Source organism: Ruditapes philippinarum, unplaced genomic scaffold, assembly GCF_026571515.1.
Source record: "Ruditapes philippinarum isolate M1 unplaced genomic scaffold, ASM2657151v2 ctg1513_1_1_1_1, whole genome shotgun sequence".
In the NCBI taxonomy this organism is placed as follows: domain Eukaryota; kingdom Metazoa; phylum Mollusca; class Bivalvia; order Venerida; family Veneridae; genus Ruditapes; species Ruditapes philippinarum.
In genome coordinates this window covers 248,548-264,640 of record NW_026852983.1, presented here as the reverse complement: position 1 = coordinate 264,640, position 16,093 = coordinate 248,548, and the positions used below count along the sequence as shown (strand labels likewise).

The 16,093-nt window shown below is 33.5% G+C and overlaps 1 protein-coding gene across 2 annotated transcripts; it reads left to right on the top strand.

The window, feature by feature from the left end:
• Positions 1 to 405: 405 nt before the first annotated feature.
• Positions 406 to 13,677, top strand: LOC132730171 ((Lyso)-N-acylphosphatidylethanolamine lipase-like). Of its 2 annotated transcripts, none has more exons than XM_060716030.1 (6): positions 406 to 562; positions 4,495 to 4,586; positions 5,748 to 6,275; positions 8,509 to 8,620; positions 10,086 to 10,272; positions 13,435 to 13,677. In XM_060716030.1, the coding sequence occupies exons 1-6, from the start codon at positions 528 to 530 to the stop codon at positions 13,612 to 13,614; spliced, it is 1,134 nt and encodes a 377-aa protein (XP_060572013.1). In that variant the 5' UTR covers positions 406 to 527; the 3' UTR covers positions 13,615 to 13,677. The 2 variants fall into 2 exon arrangements, with proteins under 2 accessions (XP_060572013.1, XP_060572020.1); XM_060716037.1 differs by lacking the exon at positions 406 to 562 and adding an exon at positions 585 to 693.
• The last annotated feature ends 2,416 nt before the right edge of the window (positions 13,678 to 16,093 follow it).

Below are 16,093 nucleotides of genomic sequence, written 5' to 3'. Positions count from 1 at the left end.
AAATATACTGAAGCCAAAAAAGGCCATCAATTAACATACCACGGTACCATAGTGCTCTCCGTATAAGGTCCCATTCTAAACATGACTGAACGACCATAGATGTTTCTAATTAAAATCATTGAGTTATTCTATGAATGACATGTGTATTTTACAGTCAAGATGCGGCAGCTAAACACGATTCAATAAAATAGTAAATATAAGTTCTTTTTATTTGTACAATATGCTGAAAATAATAAGAACAGTGGTACCATAGGGGACCATCCTACCAGTACCGTCCATGAACAGGCTCAATCAAATCGAGCCTGCAACATTTTCAATTTTGTTGTTTTGGACTTAGGGATTCTGTTTTTTGTCCCTATTCCAAAACATTACAAGTCGCTTTTTTCACATTTTTTTTCGTCTGATGCAGCATCACAGTATAAAACAGGTAGACGCTTGTTCGAGCACGGGTTTTAGTACGTCAAAATTTAATGCCGGTTTCTGGTACGGGTTTTAGACAAATTAGAAAGGTCATGTGATAGAATAAAATGGCGGATGACGTTCAACTTGACAAGATAAGCAGGTATAAATAAATATTACATTTTGCGTCCTAGATATTGTTCTATTTTTGATAAATCCGGATTCTTTGAAATAGCATGTGATATATTACAAATTTTAATTATTAGAAATGGACGTTCAGAAGCTAAATCAAAGGTAAAATAATGTAGATTGACTATTCATACTCGTAGTCGTATAGATTATGTAAGAGAGTTCAGACTAAGAGATCTTTATGCCCCCACAATGTGGGAGCATATAGCGTTGCACTTGTCCGTCCGTCAGTCAGTCCGTCCGTACGTCCCGAAATCTTGTGAACGCAACTCCTCTTAAACTGGATGGCAGATTTTGCTTAAACTTACAGGGATGAACAACCTTAATGTGTAGATGGCAGTAAAGGAAGGAATTTTTGCTGCGACCAAATTTAACAGAATTATGGCCCTTTGTTGATTTTTTCACTAGATACTATGTAGAAATTTTGTGAACGCAACTCCTCTTAAAACCGGATGGCAGATTTTGCTTAAACTTACAGGGATGAACAACCTTAATGTGTAGATGGTAGTAAAGGAAGGAATTTTTGCTGCGACCAAATTTTACAGAATTATGGCCCTTTGTTGATTTTTTTCACTAGATACTATGTAAAAATTTTTTGAACGCAACTCCTCTTAAACCGGATGGCAGATTTTGCTTAAACTTACAGGGATGAACAACCTTAATGTGTAGATGGGAGTAAAGGAAGGAATTTTTGCTGCGACCAAATTTTACAGAATTATGGCCCTTTGTTGATTTTGTCACTATATACTATGTAGAAATTTTGTGAACGCAACTCCTCTTAAACCAGATGGCAGATTTTGCTTAAACTTACAGGGATGATTAACAACCTTCATGTGTAGATGGTAGTAAAGGAAGGAATTTTTGCTGCGACCAAATTTTACAGAATTATGGCCCTTTGTTGATTTTTTCACTATATACAGTAATACTATGTAGAAATTTTGTGAATGCAACTCCTCTTAAACCGGATGGCAGATTTTGCTTAAACTTCCAGGGACGAACAACCTTAATGTGTAGATGGCAGTAAAGGAAAGAATTTTTGCTGCAACCAAATTTAACAGAATTATGGCCCTTTGTTGATTTTTAGTTTTCAACTTGTTGCACATGTAGTCCAAAAAATTTTAGGCTTACATTATTGTTAATGATATAAAACATCATAATAATGCTGACAGTCCCTTTGTAAGACTCAGTCATGCATCTGGAAAAAATAAAATATTGACAGTCAGTAGAAAATGATAATTATTTATCAATTTAAAAAAATGTATGTATATCATAATTATTATCATTTAAAAATAAAAAAATTGAGTGTAGAGTTTACAGCTTTGTTTTGTGGGTTTTTTTATGGTCATTAGTACAATGTAGCAATTACAAATTAATTTCTGTTTTATTTAATTAATAAGAAAAATTTACAAAGGCAATACAATATTATAATTTATACAGTACACTATTATTTAACATTAGGTCTGACTTCTAGACTCTACTGTTAAATGCAATATTTCATTGAAATCTGAAGCATTGATAAAAAACAAGACCCATTTCTTTTATTTTAGAATTTGAAAAATAAGCCGAAGCAAGGCAGACCTGTTCAATTTTAAAAGGAAATGTGCCAATATAATTATTTTAAGAAATAATTACATATATATCAATATTTTGATATAAAACAATACTAAAAAAATATCTATAATGATGTCATTTTGTAACTCATTTTTACATGATTAATCAGTAATACTGCCCTCACACATACCTCGCGACCTTACTGCGTCCTTGCTACGACCCAGGACGCAGCACAGTCGCCATGGACGCAGCAGGGACGCAGCGAGGTCGTAGCGAGGAACCCAAGGACGCACAAGGTCGCAGACCGTTGGCGACTATTTTGAACATGCACAAAACAGTCGCAGAAACTCTGCGTTCTTGCTGAGTCCTGGTTAGGTCGCCATGGGATCGCAGTGGAGTCGCCATAGTCGCAGCAGCATCGTAGTAAGGACGCAATAAGAACGCAATAGACGTAGTACACTCGTACTAAGGACGCCGTAGAGTCACCGATGAAATTACAAGAAATTGCTCGGAAACCTTTGGCGACGCGAATAATATGGTTGATTTAACTTAATACTAATTAAATATACGTCTTCACTCATTGAAGGTCAGACTCAGAATGAAATTTACTGGTAAAAAGTATTGTTTTTATAGACGTAGCAAGAACGTAGTAGGGTCGTCGTACAGTCGCAGGACAGTCGCCGGACAAACGCAATAGTCGTCGTAGAGTCGCCGTAAGGACGCAGAGAACATAGCACAGTCGCAGCTGGGTCGCCGATGATTGCCATGGGGTCGCCTTGGGGACGCAATACAGTCGCAGTGGAAACGCCATGGACGTAGAAGGGTCGTATTGAGGACATAGAGAAAACGTACTGAACACAAGACTGCAGAGCCCCGGACCGTCTGCGAGAGTAATTTGAAAGAAAACCAACGATTTTCGAAAGAAAAATGCTATTTTACTAGTTTTCAGGTCGCAGTAAGGTCGTGGTTTTATGTGTGAGGGCACCTTAACAGAAATAATAAGATTTCTCCACGTCGGTCAATTCAACATGGCGGGCTTGCAGGACAATTCTCGGTGTGCTGTTGATTTTTCACAACTCGCTGCATTTAATCATAGATGTGATACTTTATTGGTAAAATTATTTCATGATTCATTAATCACTTTAAATATCATTCATTATTATTTCGAGAACAATTTTCTTTTTTTATACTTGCCAATTGTTTTCTGATGATGCAAATCTACGGAGAAATTTGGTGGTCATAACTTTTTTTGTTTGTAAACATAATTAAATGATAAAAGTTCTGGGATGAAGTGTGAACAGATTTCTGACTGATTGCAAAAACTCATGAATTAGCAACAAATGACCCGTGAAAAAGGTCATGCAACATTGATGGGACAAGCAAGTGTCCACAGTCAAATTACATTAAATTGGCCAATAATACACTAATGTATAATATTATTAAGTATAGGTTAAAGTTTATGAGTAGGTATTTACAAAAACTAAATAGGTCAGGCGCGGCAGATATAAACTTATAAACTTTAACCTACTTAGTGTTTTAAATTATTTTTATAAACAGTTGATTTACTAGACTGATACACAGTTTGCCGATTTACCAAAGTAAATGTGTTACGATTCATTTGAAATACTGTAATCCTAATCCTATTGGACAAAAAATAATTTCAAACACTAACTACAACTACAATTGCCTGCAGATTCATGCCAATTTTCATGAAAATTTATAAAATGTGTTTACATGTAAAGTCAAATGGTTGTGAAGTGGAAAAGAAAGTAATTTACCCATGGTAAATTTCATTTACAATCCCAAATAAATTATAAAAATCTCGTAAACAGGTCAAAATACGCAAAACTAGCCCTTATTTTGTAAGGCACACATTAGAAATAAAGTGATAAATACCGCATCAGTAATTAATTGCACACAACATGTAAACTTTAATCTTTAACTTTTCTTAAAATCTTAAAACATTTTTTCAAGTTTTCGTTTCTTTAAATATTTTAACTCATTTGGAGAAATTTAGCTTTAACATACAGAGGGAAATAAAGTCTGTCCATTTGAAACAACAGTGAAATTATGTATGACAATCATGATCACTTTATAAATGCCCACTGATGTACAATTATAACCAAATCCAATAAAATGTTAACATGAATACATTTTTTACTTTCGGTTTCTACAACCAAAAAACTAAGTATATAAATAATGAACTGTTCAGTATACTTTTATTTCTATGATTTGTAATGAATTATCATAACTTTGGTGGACTTTTACTTCATACTTGATGTATTGAAATAAACTTCAACAACTCCAGATATTATATTACTAATTATTAAATGACTCTTTTGTTTGTATTCACAGTCAAGTTGTTGCTGAAGAAAGTGAAAGTTGGTTTAAGTGGGTTCCAACATCAATGTCTCAGTTAGTACAGATAGAAGCACGCATTTTCAGTAGTAAGTGTTAAACTGAAATTTTTATTGCAGCAGCGATATTTACACTTTAGAAGGATTTTACCCTTGGACGAGTCTGACTTACTAAATGATTCAACATTTTTACTTGTTTGAATAATTATGTTGATCGAAATTTTAAATACATTTGTTTGAAAAAGAGATCCTGAGTGTGGTGTTTTTCATATTATATATATATTGTATATTATTATATTATATATTATATATTATATATATATAATATATATTATATGTATAAACTTCTCGTTTATATATATATATTATATTATATGTATAAACTTCTCGTTTGACATTTAAAAGTATCAAATGCAGCATAGGTTTGAATCTTGTTGAGCACCATGATTTTAATAAATTACACATACATGATTGTACAGTATGTCTCTTTTCAGAGTATACTGATATTTAGCCAGAGTAACATAACATATGGATTTATTTGATTTTCATAGCTATGCTATTTGATCTCTAGTCTTTCACTTAGTGTACAAGTAACTTTACTCTTTTCATTGTTAGTTAAGTCCCCACTTTGGCAAAGAAACATATTTTATAAATTCACACAAAGAGAATTCTACAGCAATTTGAATTTTTTCATTATAAGATTTGGGGAAAAATTTAATAGTTATTTTTTAAAAGTTACCATTTTATATTTTACTCTTCCCCACTTTATCTTCAGATTGTGAAAGCTTCATTGAATATCATTAATTATATCATATAAGATATACAAAGCCATGGGTTAGGGTTTCCTCAGTCATGGTCAAGTGGTGTTTAATTAGGTACAAGGAGCTGTCTTGCATAAAGCTAGGCGGGATACCTTAGGTCTTCTCCAACCATTAGGGCTTTGAAGCCTTTTGACCTCATATTTTTATTGTGACATATAACCAAACCAAAAAATAAAAGTAATTAAAAACGATGGCCGGGATTCTGACATTATATTCTTTCTTATAGTAAACCTTAGTTCTTCGACCACTAATAATGTCATAATGTAGTCATATGACTTACATTAAATTGGCTAAATGCTAGCTAGAAATCGACAAAAGGTTAAATGCTGTTTAAACATTAAAATATACTGTAGGTCAGTTTAGCTTGATTAAGAAGTCAATTTTATGATTCCAAACATTCCTTAACAGCAGGTTTTCTTTTTCTTTACAGGTTTGAAAAGTGCTTTTGAGAAAAAATTTGTAACTTTACCTCAAAGTCAACATAGAATATGGACAGTTATTGCCAACAAAGACAAGCCAAATGTACCCCTAGTTATGGTTCATGGGATGGGAGGTGGGGTCGGACTCTGGGCTCAAAACATTGATGCCCTTGCCCAAAAAAGACCTGTGTATACTTTTGACTTGTTAGGCTTTGGTAGAAGTTCCAGACCAAAGTTAAGTACAAGTGCAAGACTGGTTGAGATGGAATTTGTTGAATCTATAGAGGAATGGAGACAAGAAATGAAAATTGATAAAATGGCATTGTTAGGGCATAGTTTAGGGGCCTACATTGTAAGTGCATATGCTATAAAATATCCAGAAAAGATTCAACACTTGTTTCTTGTGGACCCCTGGGGATTTCCAGACAGGCCAAAAGATAATGATCGCAGTAGAAGAATACCAGTGTGGGTGCGTGCTGTAGCCAAGGTGCTGTCACCTTTCAATCCTTTAGCTGTAGTTAGAGCATCAGGACCCTGGGGTCAGTACATGTTTTTATTATAAGTTTTTATGACTTTTGACAGGTTATATGACCCAATATAAAGGGTTGCTTGGAAAAATATAAGCCGAGCCGCTAGAGAAAAAAGTGAGATTTTCTCATAAATTGACTGTGTATTTAAATTATTTAAAGCATCATGATTATCTGATGAAAGCGACAATACATATATGCAGTATTATGTATATAATATAGATGTTTATGTGTAAGTATAAAGTGATGAGAATAAAGTAACTCACATTATATTATTTCCTGCTCATCATCAGAATAATATATAAATAACACATGGGTTTGTGGGTAACAGTAAATATATCATCCCGAGGAAAATACTGTTACCCAAGGCGTACTCACTGCCGAGGGTAACAATATTTTTACGAGGGATGATATTTTTACTGTTACTCACAAACCCATGTGTTATTTATTTTATTACCCCGAACAAAAATACTGTGATGATCTGAAATTGTCAACTAAATCTAACTGTAACAAAAATAAACCAAGAGTAACAATAACTAAACTGTCCTTACCTTTTAAAGTTACATTAAATAAATATGTAAAAAATATTTTGCCGTCAGCCTAAAAATCAAACATTCTACAGTTTCATTAACCTGTTTAAAAGTTTTGTTGTAAATCTCATCAAATATTGTTCATAAATTAGGATTTTAAACGGGAAACCCCATGGTAACACTAAAGTTCGTATACGAATTTTAACATGCAAATAAGACTATAATGAGCTCGTGTATGCGCTACGTCACAATTTTATAGTTGCTATCCGGAACACAGCAAATGTGATATTTTCTTGTGCAGACACACTTTAACCGTTTAAGCTTCACGGTGCGCTAAACCTGGGGTTCAGTAAAAGTAATAATCTCGTAAAAAGATTAAATTTGTATGAAAACATCTGTTACAATGCGGAAATATACCGTTAAATTAGGACTGCCACTTATAGTCATGTTTGTTGATTTAATATTGATGTACGGATGACCCGAAGGCGGAGTTTCTCATGCAAACTGAAATTGTACTTCCCATTCGCCACAATGAGGTTACCTATTTTTATGCTAATAAAACTAATTTTGGTTGTTTGGACACCAAAATAAGACCTGGAGACGATATAAAACCCAATTTATTAATGAAATGTCGCTATTTAGTTTTTTTTTAAATTTATTAAATGTTACTTTAAGTTTTAAGTGTACTTTAGGCCTACTTGAGAAGTTTTCTTTTTCTTTTATTCTTTAAGCAAGTGATGATATCTACAAATCATAAACATACAATAAGCTAGGTTTTATTTAGAAAACAAAACATTAATCCATTTACACGGTTATGATCTGTGAAATCTGATCCTTCTGTTTCCAGAATATTCTTAGCATGGTTTTTGACAAAATAACGATGATATCCTATGTCTGTCCACCATATCTGTAACGTTTCACTGATTAAAATTGTTAAATAATCCTTTGTTGCATGCTTAAATCGTCTGCATGTGCCAGTTTGACACCTAATTATTTACATTGCAATTACTTCCGTTGAAAACGGATGTTCACCTTTTAACTATTCAACAAAAAGATATTTTATACACGAAAAGCACACCTGGGTGCGAACAACTAAATTTTATGAGTGTCACTGTCATAGTTACTCCAGAGAAGAAATTGATGTCCTATCGGGGTTTAACGTCGAAAATAAGAATGAATCGAGAAAAAAATGGCAGCCATTTTATTTCATTTTATTTAGAAAATAGACCACATGACCAGATTTTATACTGTTAAAAAATACTGTTACCTATGTAACAGTACAAAATTCGTAGTCACGTGGTACACTTGCATTAACAGTAAAAATAACTCCCAGAGGCCTATGGGAAATTAGCATTACGAAAAAAGTGAGGGGTAATAATACAAAATTTATAATCAATTAAATTTCCAGCTGGTATACTGCTAAAGTAAACTGAGTGTAAATGTGGTTAACAGTTAAATTGAGTACACTAGTATAAACAGCTCCATTTTCATAGAAATATATTCATCATTTCCAGACTTCATGAGACAAGGTATATTGCTTAATATGATAATGGTTTCATTTATATCTTAATTGCTAAATATGAGATTGTTTTTATGTTTTTGCTTAAAAAGATTATTCATTTGTGACAATAACTGATTTTACTGTCACACAGTGTTAATTGACTATTCCAGCTGATCATAAGGATATTTTTGTACTCTCACTCATGCTATTGCAGGTCCTGGTTTAATCAAAAGGTTTCGTCCAGATCTTCAGGCAAAGTTCTCTCACCTGTTTGATGATGACACCATATTAGATTACATATACCATTGTAATGCACAAGTTCCGAGGTAAGTATGTCTGATAAAGCATGATTGTCATTTATCTCCGACTGTTTGAGGAGTCATACAGAAGGGTACTTGGTGGTTACTCTATTTAATAAACCAGGTAGGCCTTACCACCTGTAACGTACCCTTCTTAATGTATTATATGAAAAGTGGAATGAAGATCACAAACTGCCATGAAAAGGAATCCACTGAGGTTCAAAAGCCTAAAAACATAAAACTTGAATTGAAATGAACTGGGGCACTTTAAACAGAAATATATGCAAAGATAGTTAAGAAATATACTTTGAAATAAATTGAAAATCGTATTTTTATGGTTTTCTTAGCCCAATTTGAGTGAGAAGCATTTAAAAGCTTTTAATTTCCGGTCATTTTTTTACAATTTGAATAATTATTATTGAAAAACGAAGTGCACAAATGATCTGAAATTTTGCACAAAATTTAGTTGTCTAAAACCTACATCAAATGGTATATTTATCTAGAAAAAATATTTTCAGTCCCATCAAGTCAAAAAACCGCAGTGGAGTCCCTTTAAAATCCACAGTTGGGTTCTTGAGCTAAAACATTTTGTTATTAAAAAAGCCATTTTTCAAGGAAAATTAACATTTAGTTGGTTTGATTTCTATTAAACTCTACATGATTATTTACATGTATTATAATAAGTGAGTGGTTAAATTAAAATTGATATACATGTAACTGTATTTTGATTAGACTATGTTTATTCTTAAATGCCATTAAAAATGACAAATTGACAGCTTGATGTGAAAGGGTCGTAATGCCTTCGTTATTTAATTTGGGTTACAACCCTTTGTTACAAGCCCTTTAAATGTGTTGTTCATTTATGGCTTTTTATAACATTTGGATAGGCAGTTTGTAGAGCAAAATAGTACTACCATCACCTAAGCTCTGTCTGGCTAGAGAGTTTAACATTGTCATAGATATTTACATGATTATGTCCCTTTCAAATTTTGGTGAATATTTTATACAACCTCTTCTATCATGTCTATTAACTGAACCTTTGGAGAAACTGCTTTGAAATTAGTAAGAATAGATTTGCCTTTAATAAATAAATTCAAAGTTATGCCTTCTTTTTTATTTTGAATGCCATATATTTACATTTCTTTTTCCATTTAGAAACACAACTCCCAAAAGTTTATGTTGTATAGTACTTAATGCTTTTATCATTTAACAGTTGCTGTGTATGAATGACAAAGTTTATTGCCTACTATACCCTAACAAATGTGCACAACATAACTAATGTTTGTAAGATCCTTTTCCATATGTAAATTTCTATTGTTACTTTGTTTAACTCATGATGTTAAGAAATTACCTAAAATAAATTTTTTCCATAACAATCCAGGAATGCACAATCATATGCACTACATTTTGAAAATTTGACAAAAAAATGGGGACGTTACTACCGTAAAAGTCATTTAAATAATGAAAATGTATTTTTATTTTTAAATTACAGTGGTGAGACAGCTTTTAAAACACTCTCATTACCTCTTGGATGGGCCAAACGACCTATGATACAGCGCATAGCTGATATTGACAAGAATTTACCTATCACTTTCATTTACGGTTCCCGTACTTGGATGGACAGAGAATGTGGGAACCAATCAAGATACTTGCGTACTGAAAGCAGAGTTGATGTTGAGGTAACAAAATTTTAATGATTTGTAAATGCACTTTTTAAGTACAACATTTTTAGAATAAATAGAAATGCAAGTTCTAAACTTATGCAGCTTTCCCAAAAGATATATCAAAATTGTTTTATGATTTTAATTTAATAAGATAAAAATCTAAACTTATTTGTCACAATAGTTGCTTACAAACATAGGTTTTTTTTTTATAAGAAAACATGGTTGTATAAATGTAATGTTTGAATCCATTCATAAGACATAAGTTCTGCTGCAGACATCTTCAGCTGCCACTTTAGTTTGGTTTTATTAAGATTATGGAATGGGAGGAATGTTAAAGTTTGATGTTCAACTTTGTCCGGGCACTGAATATTAATGAAGCAGTTTACATGGGTTTCATTTTTAGCTCACCTGTCACAAAGTGACAGGGTGAGCTTTTGTGATCGCTTTTCGTCCGGCGTCCGTCCGTCGTCCGTCCGCCGTCCGTCCGTAAACTTTTGCTTTAAATGACATCTCCTCATAAACCACTGAGCCAATTTCATCCAAACTTCACAGGAATGTTCCTTTGGTGGTCACCTTTAAAAATTGTTCAAAGAATTTAATTCCATGTAGAACTCTGGTTGCCATGGCAACCGAAAGAAAAATCTTTAAATATCTTCTTTTAAACAACCCTAAGAGCTAGAGCTTAGATATTTGGCATGAAACATCTTCTAGTGAGTGTCTACCAAGTTTGTTCAAATAAAAGCCCTGGGGTCAAAATTGGCCCCGCCCCAGGGGGTCATTGATTTTCCCTATATGCATATTAGTAAAAACTTAAAAAATCTTCTTTTAAAGAACCGTAAAGAGCTAGAGCTAAGATATTTGGCATGAAACATCTTCTAGTGAGTGTCTACCAAGTTTGTTCAAATAAAAGCCCTGGGGTGTGAAAAATTGGCCCCGCCCCGGGGGTCATTGATTTTCCCTATATGCATATAGTAAAAACTTAAAAATCTTCTTTTAAAGAACCGTAAGAGCTAGAGCTTAGATATTAAGCATGAAAACATCTTGTAGTGAATGTCTACCAAGTTTGTTCAAATAAAAGCCCTGGGGTCAAAATTGGCCCCTGCCCCAGGGGGTCATTGATTTTCCCTATATGCATATAGTAAAAACTTAAAAAAATCTTCTTTTAAAGAACCCAAAGAGCTAGAGGTAAGATATTAAGCATGAAACATCTTCTAGTGAGTGTCTACCAAGTTTGTTCAAATTAAAACCCTGGGGTCAAAATTGGCCCCGCCCCGGGGGGTCATTGATTTTCCCTATATGCATATAGTAAAAACTTAAAAAATCTTCTTTTAAAGAACCATAAGAGCTAGAGCTTAGATATTTGGCATGAAACATCTTCTAGTGAATGTCTACCAAGTTTGTTCAAATAAAAGCCCTGGGGTCAAAATTGACCCCGCCCCAGGGGGTCATAGATTTTCCCTATATGCATATAGTAAAAACTTAAAAATCTTCTTTTAAAGAACCCAAAGAGCTAGAGCTAAGATATTTAGCATGAAACATCTTCTAATGAGTGTCTACCAAGTTTGTTCAAATAAAAGCCCTGGGGTCAAAATTGGCCCCGCCCCAGGGGGTCATTGATTTTCCCTATATGCATGTAGTAAAAACTTAAAAAATCTTCTTTTAAAGAACTCAATAAGCTAGAGCTAAGATATTTAGCATGAAACATGTTCTAATGGGTGTCTACCAAGTATGTTCAAATAAAAGCCCTGGGGTCAAAACTGGCCCCGCCCCGGGGGGGGGTCATTGATTTTCCTTATCTGTGTATAGCAAAAACTTAAAAATCTTCTTTGAAAAAACCCAAATAGCTAGAGTTTAGATATTAAGCATGAAACATCTTTAAGTAAATATCTACAAAGTTTGTTCAAATAAAGGCCTGGGGGTCAAAGCTGGCCCTGCCCCAGGGGTGTCATTGTTTTTAACTATATGTGTATAGTAAAAACTTTAAAAATCTTCTTTTAAAAACCCAATGAGCAAGAACTTAGATGTTTAGCATTAAACATTTTCTTATGGGTGTCTACTAAGTCTGTTTAAATAAACAAATAAAAGCCCTTGGGTAAAAATTGGCCCGGGTGCGGGGGGGGGGCCATATACAGGTGAGCGACCTCAGGGCCATCATGGCCCTCTTGTTGTTTGATGCAGTATTTTCTAGGCTACATGTACAAACTATTCATTTTTCAAAAACAGTATTATAAAGTAGTCTATTAAGTGGCACCTGTAATTCAGAGGAATTCCTGTGATAAAATGACGATATAGAGGATATTGAATGAGTGTAGTTTAATACTAAATTTATTGAACGAGTTCAATAAATTTAGTATTGAATCTACACGAATATAATATTCTATTTATCACATATATAATATAAAAACAGTAAACTGTTAAAATGGGTAATTTTTCAATGACACGCCTATAGTGTAACGCTAACATTAGCGCGTTTTAACGCTATGTTTCTATATAGCGCAAATGACGTCACGTCAAAGTGTTATTACACTAGTGTAATATCGTTTTTATTAAATGGCTTTATTACACTCCTGAGCTGCGGTTTATGTGATAAACATGTATATTTTACATTTATATTATAAATATATAATAATTATATTCAGGATGTATAACCCCATCCTGTCAACAAAAATCTTTTTCCATTACCTAAGAAATACATATTATGACTTTCATAACATTTTCAACAATTTTTGACCTGACTGTTAATGTGACTGGACTTGTATTTTAATATCAGGGCAACTGTTTCTATCTTTTTGCCAAATTATTCAGTGATTACCTCCCTTAAAAAGACAGCTAATATTTATATGTACTTCCTAATGTATATTTATATATACTTTCTAATGTATATTTATATATACTTTCTAATGTATATTTATATATACTTTCTAATGTATATTTATATATACTTTCTAATGATATAAGTGAGTGATTGATTTTGAGCAAAGTTACACTGGTAAAATATATTTCTTAAATCTTATTACAATGTAAGCTTTCCCCCCCCCCCCCATCCCAAAAAAAAAAAATTTAAATCATCACTGAAACTAGCTTTGAAGAAAAGATTAAACAGAATAAATACATATTTTGTATTATTTTCAAATTTTCAGTTTTGGCATTTATACAATTATAACTTTAATTTTGCAGATAATTGTGGGTGCAGGGCATCATGTATATGCAGACAGATCTGAAAACTTCAACAAGTTATTGAACCAATATTTAGACACAATGGATAAACATGTGGACAATGAAAAGCTAGCCAAAGTTGAATTAAAGAGAGTAGAGACAGATGTAGACCTTGAGGAATATCCCATAACACAAGTTTGATAAAGGATTAAAGCTGCTGCTGTTAAATAAACTTCTTGTTTATTTCTGAAGCTTGAATCATTTCTGAAGCTTGAATGATCTCTGTAGACCTCAGTCAGCGGAATTTTCATAATGGACTTGCCAATCTTTGAATATGGAAGAGTCCTTTCAAAGTTTAAGGGATTTCAATATCAAAATACAAAACTTGGGTTAAATCATATATTGATTGTGCAGGTTGACCTGGCTTTAAACTAGGTTAAAACCAGACAAAGGGTTCTACCAGGTCATTGGTTAAGGAACATTTTAAGTACTTAATTATCGGCTTGTATGAATAACTTTTCAAAAATGTAGTAAATTTCTTAACACTTTTTATCCTGTAAAATTCAAGTAAACACCACACAGCAAATTGGTTAGAATTGTTTGAATGCGTTTTAAGAAGCCTGCATAGTCATAAAGTTTTTTGACTGAAGTATCAGTATTATTAATGTAGTATCAAAAAATAATGATCATATTTGTTGCTGAAAAACAACTGACATGAACAACATCTAAAATGAGACAGATCAAAAGTATGTATACGGGACAAGATATAAATGATTAATGAACTGTTATATAATTATTTCCTTTCAAAATGTGATATCATTTTATCAAAGAAGTACTTTCTTCTTTTCCCTTGTTTATAAAAAGTATTAAATTTTTCACTGTTTTTTTTTTTATATTTTTAGCTCACCTGTCACAAAGTGACAGGGTGAGCTTTTGTGATCGCTTTTCGTCCGGCGTCCGTCCGTCCGTCGTCCGTCCGTCCGTCCGTAAACTTTTACTTTAAATGACATCTCCTCATAATCCACTAAGCCAATTTCATCCAAACTTCACAGGAATGTTCCTTTGGTGGTCACCTTTAAAAATTGTTCAAAGAATTTAATTCCATGCAAAACTCTGGTTGCCATGGCAACCAAAAGAAAAAACTTTAAATATCTTCTTTTAAAAAACCATAAGAGCTAGAGCTTAGATATTTGGCATGAAACATCATCTAGTGAGTGTCTACCAAGTTTGTTCAAATAAAAGCCCTGGGGTCAAAATTGGCCCCGCCCCGGGGGGTCATTGATTTTCCCTATATGCATATAGTAAAAACTTAAAAAATCTTCTTTTAAAGAACCCAAAGAGCTAGAGCTAAGATATTTAGCATGAAACATGTTCTAATTGGTGTCTACCAAGTTTGTTCAAATAAAAGCCCTGGGGTCAAAATTGGCCCCGCCCCGGGGGTCATTGATTTTCCCTATATGCATATAGTAAAAACTTAAAAAACCTTCCTTTAAAGAACTCAAAGAGCTAGAGCTTAGATATTTGGCATGAAACATCTTTTAGTGAGTGTCTACCAAGTTTGTTCAAATAAAAGCCCTTTGGTCAAAATTGGCCCCACCCCGGGGGTCATTGATTTTCCCTATATGCATATAGCAAAAACTTAAAAAATCTTCTTTTAAAGAACCCAAAGAGCTAGAGCTAAGATATTTAGCATGAAACATGTTCCAATGGGTGTCTACCAAGTTTGTTCAAATAAAAGCCTTGGGGTGAAAATTGGCCCCGCCCCGGGGGTCATTGATTTTCCCTATATGCATATAGTAAAAACTTAAAAATCTTCTTTTAAAGTACTCAAACAGCTAGAGCTTAGATATTTGGCATGAAACATCTTCTAGTGTGTGTCTACCAAGTTTGTTCAAATAAAAGCGCTTGGGTCAAAATTGGCCCCGCCCCAGGGGGTCATTGATTTTCCCTATATGCATATAGTTAAAACTTGAAAAATCTTCTTTTAAAGAACCCAAAGAGCTAGAGCTAAGATATTTAGCATGAAACATCTTCTAATGGGTGTCTACCAAGTTTGTTCAAATAAAAGCCCTGGGGTGAAAATTGGCCCAGCCCCGGGGGGTCATTGATTTTCCCTATATGCATATAGTAAAAACTTAAAAAATCTTCTTTTAAAGAACTCAAAGAGCTATGGCTAAGATATTGAGCAATCAAACATGTTCTAATAGGTGTCTACCAAGTTTGTTCAAATACAAGCCCAGGGGTGAAAATTGGCCCCGCCCGGGGGTCATTGATTTTTATTATATGTGTTTAGCAAAAACTTTAAATCTTCTTTGAAAAAACCCAAATAGCTAGAGTTTAGATATTAAGCATGAAACATCTTCTAGTAAGTGTCTACAAAGATTGTTCAAATAAAAGCCCTGGGGTCAAAACTGGCCCGGCCCCAGGGGTGTTCATTGTTTTTAACTATATGTGTATAGTAAAAACTAAAAAAAATCTTCTTTTAAAAAGCCCAATGAGCTAGAACTTAAATGTTTAGCATGAAACATCTTCTTATGGGTGTCTACCAAGTTTGTGCAAATAAAAGCCCTTTGGTTAAATTGGCTCTGCAACGTTGGGGGAGTGGGGGTTGGGGGTCCTATATACAGGTGAGCGACCTCAGGGCCATCATGGCCCTCTTGTTGTATCTTGTGAAAAGAAA

Excerpts from the sequence above, each read along its gene's own strand:
- LOC132730171 (XM_060716030.1), top strand. The coding sequence starts at position 528 with ATGGCGGATGACGTTCAACTTGACAAGATAAGCAG. Across the intron at positions 8,621-10,085 it reads TGTAATGCACAAGTTCCGAG|TGGTGAGACAGCTTTTAAAA; the intron begins GTAAGTATGTCT and ends TTTAAATTACAG. Across the intron at positions 10,273-13,434 it reads AAAGCAGAGTTGATGTTGAG|ATAATTGTGGGTGCAGGGCA; the intron begins GTAACAAAATTT and ends TTAATTTTGCAG.